Here is an 18,597-nt window from a genome sequence, read left to right as displayed (position 1 = left end):
AAGGTTTCAGCACATCATAATACAATGTTAACATATGTGATTTGGCCAATTCCAATATTGTAGCCCCTACATAAATAGGTTTATCAAACTTAATCTTTGTTTTTTTCATGTTGAAAAGTGCCATATTTTCATCATAAATTCTTCTATAATTGAAATTAGGCTTTGCAACCAATTTTTTGCTCAGGCTGGGGTCAGTAATTATTTTAACATCGGTATGTTTTCTGACATTTTCAATTGTTTTGCCATACACAGAATTAACCATCAATTTAAACAAAGATTTATCAAATTGGCTCTTTGCAGATGTTCGAAGCTCCGTGTTTGTATCAATGTATGATTTCAACCATTCTGAGTGTTTGAACCTCAAAACTTTGCCAAGTTTGGTCACTTGAACACCATGTTTCATCAGGAACTGGAGGTTCTTGTAATATATAACATAGCCCTGTTTTGCCTCCAGTGTCATCATCAATTTCCTCTGTTTAGAGCCAGGTGAGTACTTAACCTCAGGAATTGGGGGCAGATCAGAAAATTTGTTATGTAAATGATCTGGAATTATCAGATCAACCTCTAAGAAGAGGCCATATTCACGGTCATCAAAGTTCTTAAGATCTTCAATATTGAAATCTTCAACCCATTCAAGCCCTGCATATGGCAGTTTTTGCATCATAGCGTGACCATAGAGGCTGTTTGCATCCACATACAATATATAATTTGATGGCCGTGCTGGATTATAATCACGCATATATTTGTTATTTGCTCTGGCATATCTCTGAGAACATTGCACCATACCTCCTCTTATACCTTCCTCCATAAACAGATACATGTCTTGATCTTGGATCAGATCCAATTGCTTTTTGGTGTTTAAAAACATTGCATCCCATGCTAGGCCCGGGGCACTGAAAAAATACACTGGGTCCAGTCCATAATTTTGCATGCAAGATTTTCTGAATGCCTGCAATATATCAGCTAAGATGGTCACATCAAGTTTCAAATATGCCATGTGATAATTACCAAATGTCTGGCATTTTAAATTGTTCCACACCAATTGGGCATGGTGATAATCTTCATCTGTGATTCCAGAACCTCTGATTTTGCTGTAAAACTCATGTTGTGGTGGCAGGGAGCACTCATCAAATTTAGAAAAATCTGTAACATAGTCATATGGATATACACCCTTCCGCCTAATTAATTTCAGGTCCTGATTTGGAAACAATGCACGTGTGATTTTGAATTGATCATCAGATAATTGAGAGGCCAGTGTAGCCAGGCTAGCAGATAAAATTCTGTAAGAATCAAGAAATCTTATGTGAATAGGAACACCATTAACTTTAAATGTTTTGCTAATAGATATATATTTTTCATCATTTTCAGCTAAAATATTTAAATTCTGCTTCTCAAACCCCTCGTACCTGATTAGATGATGGAAATCATAATTGGATGCTCCATGGCAAAATATGGGGATAAATTTTGGTCTCTTGATCTTAATATTACAGCTATTACACAGGGCCATTTTGAATTTACCATCTGTATGAGAATGGTGTTTCACCTTGATATTTGTATCTGAAAATTCAGAATTACATACCGGGCATTTTTCTGCTTTGTTGAAATCTTCAATCTGTTTCTCTGTTAAAGGCAACATGGGTTTTGATTTTAATAAAATATTAGATGCTATGTCACGGCACTCATTTTCTATTCTATGTGCAAATATTTTGATGGCATCTGGCCCCATGTATGAATATTCTTTAGTAACAACACCATCCTGTACAACCACATAACAAAAGCTGGAAGGTTCATGTAGCTGGTATGGTGTAATTGAAGATTCTTCAGGATCTGGATTGCAGGATGCAAGAGATTTGAGGATTGATTCAAAATCACAGACAATATATGCTGGGTGTTCCAACAAGGCTTCAAACTTTTTGAATTTGCAATTCTCACTTGGCATTGGCATCACCATATAAACAGGTTTATGATTGCCACAATATTTCAGATGCTCAATTAACTTGTTTTTTGCAATTTCTGCATTTTTTTCCGGAACTCTATTTACCATTTTCCTGCCATCAAATACCCTTAAACATCTTCTACACAACTTGAATATTGTATTGGATTTGTCTAGTTGTGTTCTCACTAAAGCTTCAAGATTATGTATCAGAGTGTAATGATTTGTGCCATCCTCTTCAATTAAGAGCAAATCAATTGGAATAGCAGATTCATCATCAATTGTACTGATTCTGAGAGGTTCTATCGAGCAATTGCCAGTGGAACAAATAAATACATTAATAGATAATTGTTTGCCATTGATATGCCTGGCTTTTTTTTCAAATTTATCAATATTCTGAACAGACATTGGATATTCTAAACCCTCCATTGCTTCATCAAAATCATGTTCATGTTGTTTGTAATAACTTATTCTCTGAGGATTCCTTGAAACTGGAAACAAAGCAGCTAAAATACACCACAAAAAGCATTTCTGGTCGGTATTTTCTATATTAACCACGGCTCTTCTGTTTTTAATATTATCAGGTAATGGCAGATATGTAGATCCTTGTAATGGGCTGAATTCAGAAATATTAACATAGAGCCTGTGTGGAGAACCGCATAGGCTCCATCCAGACTCTTTTGCTGCAAATTCAGAGTGTTTAATATTCAATTGATCTATTAAACTGCTTATTATTGTGTCTGAATTTGCATTTGAATATACCGGTACAGTTTCTGTTATGTGGGGCTGTGTAAATTTTGTGCCATTTGGTTTCTTATATTGTGTAAATAATTTGAGGGACAGCTTATAAGAGCCATTTTGTGCATTTAGAATTGCCTGTATATCAGGTTTTTTACTGTTCAAAAAAATCTTAATGCCACATCTTGGCTCTGATACAAACCGATAATCCCTAAGTTGGGCATTAAAACTGCTATGGATAGGTTCATAGCGTGGCTGCTTTGCAGGTCCAGCATTAACAGGTGCTTCATGCTTCCTTTTCAGACCAGATGTGGATGGTTGTGAGGGCAATGCTGATGACTGTACATAAGAATTACACTTATGCCATTTGTAATATGCCTTGCTTAATATTTTATGGCATCTTGGACACATTTTTGTGGCCTTTCTGCATTTCTTAGAGTTACAAATACGGCAATGCCTAGCCCAATGAGAACTAGATATATTTTTATTACACTGATTGCAATATTTTTGTTTTGGCATTTTTTCTTGTTGTTTATTATATAAGATTTTCTGGGCTTCAATTCAAAACTTTATACTTAATAAAAAATATCAGTTGGGTTCAGCAGTTAGTGGCTGAGCTGGTGCTTTTATACCCAAACAACAGCAGTAACTAGGTTTTGGTGATAGTTTTGCTGATGTACAACACACTTCACCAGGTTTAAAACCTCATCTCTATATCAACTAAATACAATTCAAAATTGGATTTTGAACTGTGCAATAAATATTCTGTAAGTCTCACTTGTGTTTATATTAACAGAACAAGACAAAACCAGAATTGTATTCAGGATTGCATGTTTTCATACAAAAAAGCCATATTTTTGACAAGTTTATAAACAACAATCATACAGATATAACTTTTACACACATGGCCGAATCTGTCTGAGCAGAGGAGAAAGGAGGGTTTCAGATCTGGGGGCTATCAACGAGCAGTAATTATTCTCAAAATCTCACTTGTGGACATATTATTTTGCCACATGTATTTCAATCTTAAATATTTTATCAGGACTCGAACCCCGAGCCTTTTGTTTACAAGACAACAATATTATCATTTTGCCATCAGGGGAGGCTTCACATTTTATGAGGACTTAAACCCGAACCTCCACACCTGAAAAATTGGGGTATAAGCCCCTCTTGCCATTGTCTTAAGTATGGGTAAATCTATCTGTTGAGCCCTCGCCTTTTCTACACTAGAAATTCAGAATTTCTTAAAAATCAGAGCATATCACACCTGAAGAATTGGGGTACAGGCCCCATCTTGGCATTGTTTTAAGTGTAAGCAAATCTGATTGTTCAATCAAATAGCCTCGCCTTTTCTACACTTGTAAGTGGTGCTGGTTATAGGTCAAATACCACTACTTGCATGGGAATAATAATTCAAATTATTATTTTTAGTAGTAGACTGTTGTCACCGCGCCTGAGAAGCAGTGTTTCCTTCCCCTCTCCTCTCCCTTCAGTCAAGGGATTTAAAGGAAACTGGTGGAATCTCACCCTGACGTCATCAGATTCCACCAGCTGGAGAAAGTGGCTGAAAGCCTCACGGACATTCTGCGGCAAACGGTTGAAAACATTCGCGCGCTGGAAGCAAAGAAATATGTGAATCAAAGATTGGTTCGGAAGAATTTTGCGAAGATATAAAAAACAACTTTTTAAAAAATTATAGCCGGGTCATCTCCGATTACCTAGGTGACCCAGAGTATACACCGCTGGTGCAGTTGACCCCCGCTTTTTGCTATCTTTGGCCTCGCACTAAGCTAAACCTTATCTACCAAGGGAAAGTAAACTGTCCTTGCTCCCCCAGTGTTTCATGTTTTCCTAATTTTCAGCATCGCACCCCCTAAATTTCTTTCCGCACCCCCTCAGCACCCCTAGATGATTAATCCTGGCGCTGCTGCGCAGGATAGAGGTTGACATTTGAGAGCTTTCGAAAAGGTCACGCCATGCAACCCAAGTTGTCTGTGAAAAAGAGATGAATTACCGGGTATAGTGATCAATTTCGATGAATTCCTTGTGTCCAAAATCACATTCTACAAAATGTAAACTATTTGTTACCTCAGTGCATGTGTTAATCTAACCATACGTGTATCACTTCTCCCGCATGAGTAACGAAGCTTACTTCAGAAAACGAATATGAACTTAGCTAACAGATTTTTCAATGTTACTTGATTATTACTTTTGGGCGATATTTTGTCAAAATAGCCTTTCATAAGCCTGGGGATACTTTATGCAGAATGAACAAAGAATTGGTTTTTCCGTGTGTGTGTGATTACATTTCCAATAAGACATTAATTTTTATCCAAATATCTAGTGGCAGGGATTAGGAAGAACCCTCCGCCACCGCCCCCCCCCCCGCCACTATGGCCTCTTACTGCAAACATTCAGACTACATTTGTCAGTTGTAATAACCTTGCAAGCCAAGGAAAGTGATCATTCACCCCCAATTTTCAGTCAAAAACTCATATGATGAAAATAATATGATCAGGAACATGCATTTAAATTACGAAAAAGTAATTTAATCCTTCACCATTGTCTTGCCATCACAATTTCTATGACTGTCGCCTAATATACGTATAAAGTGGAGTTGGTATGTGTTTCACTTAAAGGACAAAATGTAATGCAAAAAATTCACATTTATTTCACTACATTGACATGAAGGAAATAATGTGATTAGAATGTATGGCTGCGCACGCACAAACACTTCCTTGGAATAATTGTGTCCATCGGAGACAAAGAAGTGGAACAAGATGCGAGAATAGATTTGAAAAGGAAGAGGAAAGACACCAAACACACACACATGCATGTGATATTTGTGTGCGTGGCATTAAGAGAAACATTTGAAGAATGGAACGAGAGAAAGTGAAAGGGAGAAAGAGGTAACAAGCTGAGAAAGAATGATATAAGAAGGCATTAGGGACAGGCACATATCTAGAAATATGTTTCGGGAGGGGGGGGGGTCCGAACCAAGTGTCTCAGGAATAATAATAATAATAATAACATTAATAATAGTTTAAATTAAAATAATTATATTAAATCAAATTAATACTAATTACAATACATAAATTAATATTATATTATTATTATTACACGAATAGGTAAAAAGACTGTATAACAATATAGATATAACAACGCATATTCATTACGTAGCTTACCTGTAGTTAAGATCGGACTAATTTACATAAAACAAGTGCCCTGGCAATGAATTAATGTCAAATAGATGAATAATGGTATATTTATCGAATAACAAAAATGATGTTACATGTAGTTGGAGAAAAGTAAGTTTCTGATTAATATCTTATGCATATTATTTTGAGTAGTAGTGTACATGAATCTTCTTTGTAATGTCATTCAAAGCCGTATGATCCCAATATAATCCTTGCCTTCTAAAAAGTTCAGAGGAAATTAATAACCATCGATTATGCAACAAATGCTAATATTTTAATTACTTTATTTTAGTACTTGGTAAGTCTTGGGGGGGTCCGGACCCCTGAACCCCCTAAATACGTCCTTCCTGTCCTTCAAAGCCGTATGATCACAATATAGCCCTTGTCTTCCAATAAGTTCAGAGGAAATTATACAACAAATGCTAAACGAGTATTTTCATTATTTAATTTTCGTACTTAATAAGTCTTCCGGGTGTGTATGTGTGGGGGGGTTAGACCCCCTAAATACGTCCTTCCTGTCCTTCAAAGCCGTATGATCCAAAATCAAACATATCTTCTTAAAGTGCATATTAAATATCTTTGTCTTTCAATAAGTTCAGAGGGAATTATACAACAAATGCTAAACGAGTATATTTTCATTATTTAATTTTCATATTTAATAAGTCTATCGGGTGGGGAGGGGGGGGTCCGGACCACCTACATACGTCCTTTCCGTTCTTCAAAGCCGTATGATCCCAATTAAATCCTTGTCTTACAATAAGTTTACAGGAACTTATATAACAACGGCTAAACGAATAAAATTTTTGATTATTTAATTTTAATACTTAATAAATCTTTCGGACTAGGTCCGAACCCCCTGGACCCCCCTAAATACGTCCTTGATTAGGAAGTAAAACAGAAAAGATGAAAAGGAAAGGGAAAAGAAGTGAGGGGAAATCGGAAGTGTAAGAGAGAAGGGGATACATATGCATATATGTCGTACATATATGCATATATATACACCTGTATATGTATATGGCCACCCTAATCTATCAATATACAGCTTCTGCCCTCCCGGTCGAAAATTTCTGGCGCCGCCCCTGCTGCTAAGTCCAGTACCAAACAATACATCAGTGAAGCAATCACAATGTCCCCTTTTTTGTCGAAAGCTGTGTAAATAGTGGCATCGATTGTTAATCGCACAGAATGATTGATAACAGATGAGGAATTTGATGGATGCCGCTCGAAATGAGAAAAAAAGACAGTGAAAGAGATAAGAGTTTTTCCTTGTATGAGTCACATAACAAATATAAATACTATAGCCCAAACACTCTTGTCATATTCGATAACTGCATACCATGAAGAGACGACCATTCAATGTGCTGTTGGTGTTTGTCCTGCAAGTTCTAACTGCAGCACATGTTCATGGTTTGGACATCACTTTCGAAGATGGAGGGTTGGATTTCATGAGCAATTGTGACGCCAGTCAAGATGGCTGGAGGGTTGTTTCCAAGGAAGACTTTGCCGCTGAAGTCCCGGTTTCTGAGGGAGAGAAGTTCCTCTCTCCAAGGGAGAATGGGACAGCTTGTCTGGAAGCAACTCTGTACAGGAAGTCGGATCTCCCCTCGATGGTTGCCAAATTCTGGTCCGACTCTCCGAACGCTATTGTCCAACCGAAATTCGATATTTATGTACTCTTTGACGGTGTGTCCATTTTGGCGAAGAACTTCTCATCTTTCTTAGGTTCTCGGAAATGGGTTGCTAACCGCATATTCTTGCCTGTTCCGGAAGATACTGAATTCAAGGTAAGGCAATTGCATCCTGTTTTCAGATTTTAAACATTTATAATGTCTTTGTTTAAAGCTTTAAAAAAAGTAAAACATTTAATTATTATACCAAAATACAAACATTTCTACCAAAACACAAACAGACTTACAAATAACATGAGCAATAATTTGCAACATGATCACTACATCAAAGTTTCAGCAAAATTTCGTAAATATCCACACGATCAGCACATTAAAGTGTGATCTAATGTCAAATATCATCCATGTGATCGTCACATCAAAGTTTAAACCAATTATGAAGAAACTTGAATTACAAGGATATTGATCACTAGAATCTCAGCACACCTCTTGCCCTGCTTTCTGCGACATCAAACGCGCGGAAACTACTTTTATTATTGTTTCCTTATTATGAAAGTTATGTAATTTGTTTCTTTACAGATTTTGTGCAACTCTTCTTAAGTGCCCATCCATGAGGACGTTTAGTTCCCATCTCGTATAGCCCTTGCAAACAGTGCTAAATTCATATAGTTCTATGTACTGATTTGCAATAAGAAATTTATGATTCCTGTAAGATCAGTAAGAAGCACTACGATAAGATCAGTAATTTCCTTAAGTGTAATTGTTACCTTTTTAAGAAAGGAAGTCGTTAGTCGTTATAGTTTTTCTTACTTATAGTGATTTACTCACCGAAATTTTCGTAATAATCTAATCAATGTATTTCTGCGGAAAGGTCTGTATGTACTAAACTGGTAATAGGATCTTGATTTTTGGAGTTAAAGTTAAAAATTGTTGTTGAAAAACATTCGCTACATTTGCATTTCTCGTGAAATTCTAGCCTGATTTGATGTATCGCATCACTCCCTTTCCATTTAAAATTTTTGAGTTCAATTCAATATGACGGCCAACAATATGACGGGTCTCAGCTTAACACACACAAAACACACACAACTATGGTTCCCCCTGGGCCTAACCTGTTTCTATCATGCCCAATTGTACCCAGCATAATTCATTTGCATTTTATAGGGGGTGTTAAGGTACAATGAAAAGTGATTGATTGATATGTTGTTTTAAGTCCACTTTATGCACAGTTAGGCTAATCGGGACTGGACCAACAGTTTAAAGTGGGATCCGAACCACTTGTGCCTCCACTGGGTATCGAACTCGGGACCCCTTGATTACAAGGCGATGACGCTACCACTGCGCCATCGGGGAGGCCCACAATGAAAAGTGAAGGATTAAAGAGGATTTTGATAGAGAACGTTATTGGATATGATACGTTTCTAATAGCTACTGTTTTACAATAATCTTCTATAATCATGCCAAGTCACGTGAAACGCATTCAATATCAAAACAAGGTTCTAAAGGACAGACTCCTTGGTAGTAGTTGTGTGATTATCAATATCCATAGTATTTAATGGTTAAGACTACCTGAAAAAACAAGGAACAATTACCCTGGTAAATAATGTAAAAAGTATTTTACAAATTTGAAATATTTAAATTTTAGTATGGGGAATTCCTTTCTTTGCGCCTAAAAATTATGCCTCACGTCGACAGCTATCCGATAACCATAGTGCCTTTGAACATGCGGCATATGGCTGGCTTTACAATTTCAGTGTGTGTAACTTCATAGCACTTCCCTGCATTTCTTCCGAAGGATGTGGCAACGTTGCTCCTTCCTTAAACCCGGTATACACTTGTTGCAAACCAGCGTATCGTATCTCCGTTCCGTATCAATCATTGATATGATATGATTGAACGGACCTCGATTTGTCACTGCGTTTTGCATCATCTACCCTGTAGCATGATTGATACGGGAGTGGGATATGGTTCACAGTCTGGTCTCAAATGACGATGAGTACGCCGCAGCAAGTGGCAGCAGCCGCATATATTTTCATTAATTACGTTTTATCGAAAAAGAAAAAACGGAAATCACCACATTGGTGGATGACAAACTGTACGCGAACCTTGAACTGTATTGTGGAAGCAGCTTATTGGCAACCTTGCGGTTCCTTTGCGTTCGTTTTCCAACTTCCTCCCACGCATCTTGTTTAGTGTCCCACAGGGTTCCATAATTCTTATATATATATATATATATATATATCAATAAATGCAATAGTATTTTTCCTTATCCCACTCCATAATAAATATAATAAGGAAAATAAATTGACAATGGGACGTACTGTCATTTACAGAGCTAACTACACACTGAAGAATGATGCAACGAGGCAACGGAACGCTCCCATGCCCGTCCACACTGCCCCTCCATCGCGTATTGTATCCTTCCTTTGATGTGACTGGGAAAAACCGCCAAATGAGCGATCGTGTCCGTTGCGTATCTTTTCTCACATTTTCAAACGGATCGTTGGAAGTTTTTTTCGAATAAATTGATACGGAACGGGCATACGATACGCTGGTTTGCAACAAGTGTATACCGGGTTTTACTTTGCTCGCTCTGAGTTGGACTCGTGTAAGAGAGCTCTTTCACAAAGAGGACGAGTTGCACAGGGCTGCACTAGCCTTTGGATAATGTCCAATTAACATTTCATTGTTAACATTTCATTTCCTTTAGTTTTGGAATACTGCATTGTCACTTAATTGACAGAAAAATATATGCGATATGCATTAAATGAATTGCTGCAAAGATGGTTTGCATTTTATTTTTTGATTTGATAACAATAGTAAGCTGGCAGGCCATCTGCCAAATGAAAAACATACTACGTAATTCTCTCCATCTATAGCACTTTTATCTCTTTCTTGCACAATAATACACAGAAAAAAATATCCAAAATCCTTTTAAGCTGCCTGCCTGATAATTATAAATTGCCACGAGATTGTACACTACATCTTAGAAGATAACTTATCACTTATTGGGAAATAAGGCAAGCATTTCCTTTTCAAGTAGATTGGGTAATTCTATTTTCTTTCTTTGAAAAACAGGAACAGGTTTTATTGTTGCGTTAAATCAAACACAAGGACAAAGAAATACTATAAATTTGAGTTCCGTGATTCTGAGAAGTTATTCTCAATTATTGAAACGCAAGACATGGCACAGACATAATTACACTGCATGTTTCCAACTCTGGTCTTTCATTGCCATTAGACAAATGCTGAAAATGACCGATTGGTATTTGCTTTGCTGAGTCAAAAGCATATAGCCTATGTATTACCAAACTGACGTTGATGTATCTGAGTCAATAGAAATAAGTCAGATACGTGTAAATGGGAATGCTCGAGAACTTGTTATTTGTCACTCAACGCTTGAAGTGGAAATTTTTAAATAACGCTGGCGCACGCAGGGGAGAGCTGATGAGGCTACAGCCCTCCAGAAATTTTGAGAAAATTATTTTTTTTTCAAATTAAAACAGTAAAGGATTCGAAAAAAAAACAGTGGTAAATGCAAGCCTTCCTTAAAAAAAACTCAGATTCCCATTTTTGTCTTGGAACAACTTTTAACACAAAGGTTAAAAATGGAAATTATGAAATATTTTATAGTGTGAGAAACATCCTCTAGAAAGCACCGATGTTATATCCACCTTTGAAATTCCAACAAGCACCCTCCGAGAAAAAAAATGCGTACGCTAGTACTAATGAAGGATGTTTGCTCCAGTTTTAGGGCTATCGTATGAATGTCTATATGGTTTATCATTGTTGCAGTGAAACAGCTTGGAGGGAGGGGGTCATTTGCAGAGATTTTGCTATATATTGACTATCAATCTCTCGAAAATTTATACCATTACTAATAACAGAAAAGTATCCCCGATGGCGTAGTATTAACGCTGTCGCATTTGAACGAAAGGGTTCGGATTCTATCTACGATGGAGGCATATAGTGTTTATAATCTCACTTTAAACTCAAGATCGAATCCACATTAACCTATCAGTGAATAAACATAGACATCACACATTGATAATTGACTAATAAGAGGAAAGTTATGGATTACTGCGACGTGAGATAAATGTCACTCACAGGTTGTCCCTTACTTTCAGGTTCAGATACAAGCTGAGGTTGGCATATCGAATGGATTATTGTTAGACAAGATTGCTTTTGATGGTGTTCATCTTAATGTATCTGACGCCTATGCTTACAGTACTTCACCATACTACACCCGTACTACAGACGACTGGCCGTTCACCACATACCCTTGGTGGACAACTACTGGATATTCAGATACCACGCGAGATCCATGGCGTACTACTCTAGATGATGGCACTCGTCCTACAAATACGTGGGGACCTTACTCGACGACCCCTCCCTATCCATGGTGGACAACTTCTGGATATCCAGACACCACGACAGACCCATGGCGTACTACTCCAGATGGCACTCGTCCTACAACTACCTGGGGACCTTACTCCACGACCACTCCCTATCCATGGTGGACGACTCCTGGATATACAGATACCACGAGAGATCCATGGTATACTACTCCAGATGATGGCACTCGTCCTACAACTACCTGGGGACCTTACTCCACGACCACTCCCTATCCATGGCGGACAACTACTGGCTATCCAGATACCACGAGAGATCCATGGTATACTACTCCAGATGGCACTCGTCCTACAACTACCTGGGGACCTTACTCCACGACCACTCCCTATCCACGGTGGACAACTTCTGGATATCCAGATACCACGAGAGATCCATGGCGTACTACTCCAGATGGCGCTCTTCCTACAACTACCTGGGGACCTTACTCCACGACCACTCCCTATCCATGGTGGACAACTCCTGGCTATCCAGATACCACGAGAGATCCATGGCGTACTACTCCAGATGGCACTCGTCCTACAACTACCTGGCGACCTTACTCCACGACCACTCCCTATCAATGGTGGACAACTACTGGCTATCCAGATACCACGAGAGATCCATGGTATACTACTCCTGATGATGGCACTCGTCCTACAACTACCTGGGGACCTTACTCCACGACCACTCCCTATCCATGGAGAACAACTACTGGCTATCCAGATACCACGAGAGATCCATGGTATACTATTCCAGATGATGGCACTCGTCCTACAACTACCTGGGGACCTTACTCCACGACCACTCCCTATCCATGGTGGACGACTCCTGGATATACAGATACCACGAGAGATCCATGGTATACTACTCCAGATGGCACTCATTCTACAACTACCTGGAGACCTTACTCCACGACCACTCCCTATCCACGGTGGACAACTTCTGGATATCCAGATACCACGAGAGACCCATGGCGTACTACTCCAGATGGCACTCGTCCTACAACTACCTGGGGACCTTACTCCACGACCACCCCCTATCCATGGTGGACAACTCCTGGATATACAGATACCACGAGAGATCCATGGCGTACTACTCCAGATGGCACTCGTCCTACAACTACCTGGCGACCTTACTCCACGACCACTCCCTATCAATGGTCGACAACTACTGGCTATCCAGATACCACTAGAGATCCATGGTATACTACTCCTGATGATGGCACTCGTCCTACAACTACCTGGGGACCTTACTCCACGACCACTCCATATCCATGGTGGACAACTACTGGCTATCCAGATACCACGAGAGATCCATGGTATACTACTCCAGATGATGGCACTCGTCCTACAACTACCTGGGGACCTTACTCCACGACCACTCCCTATCCATGGTGGACAACTACTGGCTATCCAGATACCACGAGAGATCCATGGTATACTACTCCAGATGATGGCACTCGTCCTACAACTACCTGGGGACCTTACTCCACGACCACTCCCTATCCATGGTGGACGAGTCCTGGATATACAGATACCACGCCAGACTCGTGGTGGACCCCTACCTACCCTGAGACCCCAGATCCAGGCTTCAATGAAACGGTCGTGTTTGACTTTAGGGACGGATCTCTAAGCAAATGGTCCCCGTCCTGCCTGCATGGCAATGCTAACTGGAATGTTGTGTCAGATGAAGAAGTTCCTTGGATATTCTCCGCACAGGAAAACCACCTGTTGACAATTGATGCAGGAAATATTGGAATTTTAGAGAGCAGACGTTTGATAGTGGGACCCTATTCGACCATCTCTCTTACATTTTGGTTGCAGACGTATCACAGGATAGGCTCTTCGGTGCTGCAGATCTACAGCTATTCCGAGTTCCAAGAGAAGTCTGAATTGGTTGCAGATTTCAGAGACTTTGAGAACATAGACAGCTGGCGGGTTGTTGAATTTCCCCTAAATTCCAATTATTCAGTTCGGAAGGTATGTTGATCACAAAAGGTTTCCAAGTGTTATTAACTTCTTTCAGAAAGTAGTGCAAAGTTCATTCATATTGAATTAATGGAAATTTCGGGGCTCATGACAGGTAATTTTTCTTCCCATTTCCTTCCCCAACGAGATAAATTATTTTTCCGCTTTCTATATTCTCTAGAATTTTTATAATGCTAAATTAAGACTTCGTCTTTTAGTTTCAAGTTAATTTTACGCTTGTACGTCTAAATTGTTGGTGTTTTTACTAAATTTTACTTTAAATTTGTGCTTATAAAGACATTTAGTAAACCATTCTTGCTTGTTCCTCTCTGAGATCAAGCGTTCGAGTATGCAGGAGTCACTTCTAGTTCATATTTGAATTCACTATTACATCAATATTGTTGTTCGTTTACGATATACGCTTCCGGATACCATGCAATATATACCTATTATATTTCGTGGTATCAGGAAGTTTTTCTGTGTGTGTGTGTGTGTGTGTGTGTGTGTGTGGAGAAAGAGAGAAAGAGAGAGAGAGAGAGAGATGCTCTACTAATCGGTAGGGCATCTCACTACAATGTTGGAGACTCGGATTCCATTCCCGAGGTCAGTGGTTTCAGATGGGAGTTTTTCCAGCAATGCAAGGAGGATAGCTTTGCCTACACACACACAGATTATTTTCTAATATAATTAGAAAATATGATAATTCCAAATTTATCTTCCTCTTTAAAAAAGTATAGAACTACAAGTAAATGTTCACTGAGATGAGAGCAGGGAATACTGAATTCTATTCTCACGTCACGTCAGGCGTCATAGTGTAATCGCCAAAGTCTTATGGGATCTCGTCCATTTTTTAACTTCATCCATTTCTTCTGTCCTGACATCTAGTTAAGTGTTTAAGAAGTAAATTTAGATAAGTGTAAATAAGGCTTTACTCAAGATGTGTGGACTTGATTGCATAACACGGTACATTCAAAATATTTATTTACTAAATAGGATCTTATATCTCATCTTATATCTCTAATGTTCCTTGTAGCCGATGATAATGTATTGACTCTTTTTTTCAGCTCCAACTTGTGGGATTCACAGACATGCAATACGGTTTGCTGATCGATAAAATAGTGGTGAAAGATGCCATGGAATATTTCTGAAAGCTGGAGGGTTTTTTAGGAAAATGCCAAAAGAAGATATGTAGCATATTACTGAGCTGCTTCAAATACTGTAATTATTTCCAGATTCTTTATTTTATTGTTTCAATTGTCAACTGCACTCTTCTACCAAAGCCTATGTAAAAGAATAAATACTCAGCTCAGCATTTACACAGTGACGTAGTGTAAGTAGATTTTTGTAAAGGCTAACAATAAATATGTTGTTGCTATATGAAGTGATTATTATGAATACCTAGTGCATAATTAAAGGTTTCATATTAACATTTATGCCAATTCGCAAAACAAATCCTGTCTTCCAGATATCGAATTAATGTTTGCTTTCAATCCACTTTATGCACAGATGGGCTAATCAGGACTGGACTTGAAGTTTAAAGTGGGATCCACTGTATGCCAACAGCGGGTATCCGACCCGGGACCATTTGATTACAAGGCAATGGCTTTACCGCTGTGCCATTGTGGAGGCGCTGTCTTCCAAGTGAAAGAGTTAAATGCCGAGCAGGCCTCCGTGGTCAGCGTATTGCGCTTGAAAGCCAGAAGTTCCATGTTCGAACCCTGGTAAGGCCCTAGTTGTATCATTGTGTTTCAGTAGCGTCCGCAGGATTTCCTCAAGGAGGGGAGAGGGGTATTTAAAAAAATCTCCAAATTCACATTACCATTGTTTTATTATACTATAATTACATAATAATAATCACAATTAATTAATTATATTATATTACTAATACCACTACTACTTTTAAGTAGTAGAGATCTTCATAAACATATTGTACACTGCCTGACAAAAAAAGTTAAGCACCCAGAAGGAGTGGTTGGACGTGAATGAAACTACATATGCTGAAAGTCCATGTACCTTTATTGAACTGATTACAATATAGGATGCAAGAGTCAAGGCCGTTGGCAGTTACAGGTGGAATTGTGGCTCAAGGTCAGTAGGGTGTTGCACCCCCTCTGGCCAAAATGCACGCCCTTATGCGGTTTGGAATAGTGTCAAACAGCCTTTGGATCCTCTCCTGAGGCACGTTCGTCCACGGGTGTTGCAGCTGTCCCTCCAGATCCCGCAGGTTGGCACTAGGACGGAGTCCCCGTCCAATGTCATCCCACACATGTTCAATGATGGAGAGGTCCGGGGATCGTGCTGGCCACGGGAGGACCTCAACATGCTCTAGGCAGTCCATAGACACATGGGCTGTGTGTGGGCGTGCATTATCTTGTTGGAACACTGTCCCAGGGTGCTGTGCCATAAGGGGTAGGACGTGTGGACGCAGAATGTCTGTGACGTATCGCTGTGCCGTCAAAGTCTACCGAAGCAATATTAGAGGTGACCTGAACGCATATCCAACGGCTCCTCACACCATGATGCCAGGGGTCACACCTGTGTGTCTCTCCACAATGTAGGCAGGATGTTCCCTCTGCCCTCGACGCCGCCACACCCGCACACGATGGTCATCGGAGGTCATGGAGAAGCGGGACTCATCACTGAACATGATGCGACGCCATTCGTCCTCTGTCCACACCTCCCGAGCATGGCACCACACCAACGGCAGGCATCGGTGTTGTGGTGTCAACGGCAACCGGCGCATGGGGCGGTAGGACCCAAATCCGGTGGATGCGAGTCGTCGAGACACTGTGCGGGAACTCACAGGATGTTGTAGAGTGTCCAGTGCATGTTCTCGGATGACGGGTGCCGAAGTTGTGGGATCCCGCACTGCTTGGAGCGCCATACGACGGTCCTCCCTCGGGGTGGTGTTTCTTGGTCGACCTGAACCTGCACGACGTGCATGGGTGCCCTCATGTACCCATTGATTCCAACATCGGGCCACTGTGACATCTGAATGGCCCACATGCCTGGAAATTGCCCGATACGACCAACCTGCCTCATGCAGTCCCACAGTGCGGCCTCTGTCAAATGCTGTCAATTGCTGGATCGGCTGTCTAACGCGTCTGCGAGGCATCGCCGGTGCTTCGTTTTCCTCTCTGAACTTCATGCTGCACTGTCTGACTCACAGCAGGTGACTGGTCCCACCTTATCAGCAACAGGAGGTGACGTCACAAATGCCCTCTGGTGGGCGTTCTACACATTACAGATCCATGTACATCTAATCATTTACTCACACATCAATGGTATGCAGGTATACCGAAATGGGGTAATCTTCGACCACTCCTTCTGGGTGCTTCACTTTTTTTGTCAGCCAGTGTATTTATGAAAACAATAGAACGAAATTACTTTCTAGTCATTCGATTTTTATCAAATCCTGGGAGCATTTTTTTGTTTCTTTGTTACGAAATAATTGTCTGGTCAACGAGGTGAGACAAGTGAGGAACTTCCTATAGTTCATTTAGACTTGCTTCCAGTTCTTTATTTTTTAGGAGTTTAATAATGTGCGTTATAAAATGATGAGCGCAATGTACGTACAATTTACTACTATCCGTGATAAAAATATTGAGCCTGGGATTGCGTTCTTGTAAAATTGTACTCCTTGGGAGGAAAAAAGTCAAATATACCTCATTGGAAAGCTACAAGTGTCTGCTTTTACACAAAAGCAAGACAAAGTGATTTTAACTCTGTCTGCTTTCTATTCAGAGAAAAATGTTTGTAAAAGTGTAGTTTTTCGTGTATTTTTTACATAAGTCGAATTCAATTGTGTGTAGCTTCGTGTAAAACCGTCGTAAAAATATGATTTTTTTGTGATTGAAGCTTGTTTACGTGGAAATATCTCAGCCAAATATAAAGCTATCATCTGTGGAACAGTCACAATTAATAATTAATTATGATGTTGCAATCTCGGTAATTGTCAGCCCAATGATCATGAAACTCATATCAAAATGATGGCCCTGGAATAAAAATCAAATTTCCATATCTCATTCTTGCACACTGTGCGAATTAAAAACAACAGAGAGAATTGTTTTTCTTGGCAACCGGTTCCCGCACAATGCACATCGTTGCTAAGAAAGGATGTAGAGCGTTTCAAGCCTCGCCGCTTGCCCTTTAAACTCCACATCCAGGCAGCTTTGACACGGGAAATGAGTCGAAACAATGCGTTGCGCAAAGGAAAGCATTGTAGAGATGCCGAAAATTTCTTTTGTCGCTTCTGTGTTTACATTCCTGCCATGAATTATTGCCTGAATTCCCACATAGCCATGATAATTCTTACATACATTCTATCCAGGCAGTCGGCCTCTCACAAGATCGCGTGTTTGTTCGTACGCACAGTATTGAATGATGGCGGTTCTGTGAAGTGATTAAACCAAGGTGTCAAATGCACGGCGGAGTGTTTTTTGGGGGTTACGTCAGCACAGTGGAAAAGGTATGTAAAGAAAAAGGGAACAACAAAAATTTGCATCGACCCAATATTTTATTGGGCGAGTTTTTGCAAGATGTGGTGAGAAGAAAGATATACACGACTTTTATTTAAATTATCCAGTTCAACAGATTCCATTATGAACAGCATTTTATACTTTTACCTTTCACTCATTATATTCATTGAAAATGTATTAGTTCTTAGTCCTTCTGTCTCTCTTAATGAACCGCCGGCCCCGTGGTGGAGTAGTTAGCACATTGCGCTACGACGCCAGGGGTCCCGG

At 39.8% G+C, this 18,597-nt stretch overlaps 1 protein-coding gene across 1 annotated transcript; it reads left to right on the top strand.

Moving 5' to 3' along the window:
- The first annotated feature begins 7,199 nt into the window (after positions 1-7,199).
- Positions 7,200-15,227, top strand: LOC145992019 (uncharacterized). Its single transcript, XM_083128032.1, has 3 exons — positions 7,200-7,652; positions 11,621-13,864; positions 14,917-15,227. The coding sequence occupies exons 1-3, from the start codon at positions 7,206-7,208 to the stop codon at positions 14,998-15,000; spliced, it is 2,775 nt and encodes a 924-aa protein (XP_082984158.1). The 5' UTR covers positions 7,200-7,205; the 3' UTR covers positions 15,001-15,227.
- The last annotated feature ends 3,370 nt before the right edge of the window (positions 15,228-18,597 follow it).

The sequence above is a fragment of the Lepisma saccharinum genome, chromosome 9 (assembly GCF_977018435.1).
Source record: "Lepisma saccharinum chromosome 9, izLepSacc3.1, whole genome shotgun sequence".
Classification (NCBI taxonomy): domain Eukaryota; kingdom Metazoa; phylum Arthropoda; class Insecta; order Zygentoma; family Lepismatidae; genus Lepisma; species Lepisma saccharinum.
This window is presented reverse-complemented; position numbering and strand designations above follow the sequence as displayed.

What these genes read in the sequence shown, in the direction of transcription:
- LOC145992019 (XM_083128032.1), top strand. Translation starts at nt 7,206, where the DNA reads ATGAAGAGACGACCATTCAATGTGCTGTTGGTGTTTGTCCTGCAAGTT. An exon ending in CGGAAGATACTGAATTCAAG is followed by an intron (nt 7,653 to 11,620) that starts GTAAGGCAATTG and finishes CCTTACTTTCAG; the next exon opens with GTTCAGATACAAGCTGAGGT. An exon ending in CCAATTATTCAGTTCGGAAG is followed by an intron (nt 13,865 to 14,916) that starts GTATGTTGATCA and finishes TCTTTTTTTCAG; the next exon opens with CTCCAACTTGTGGGATTCAC.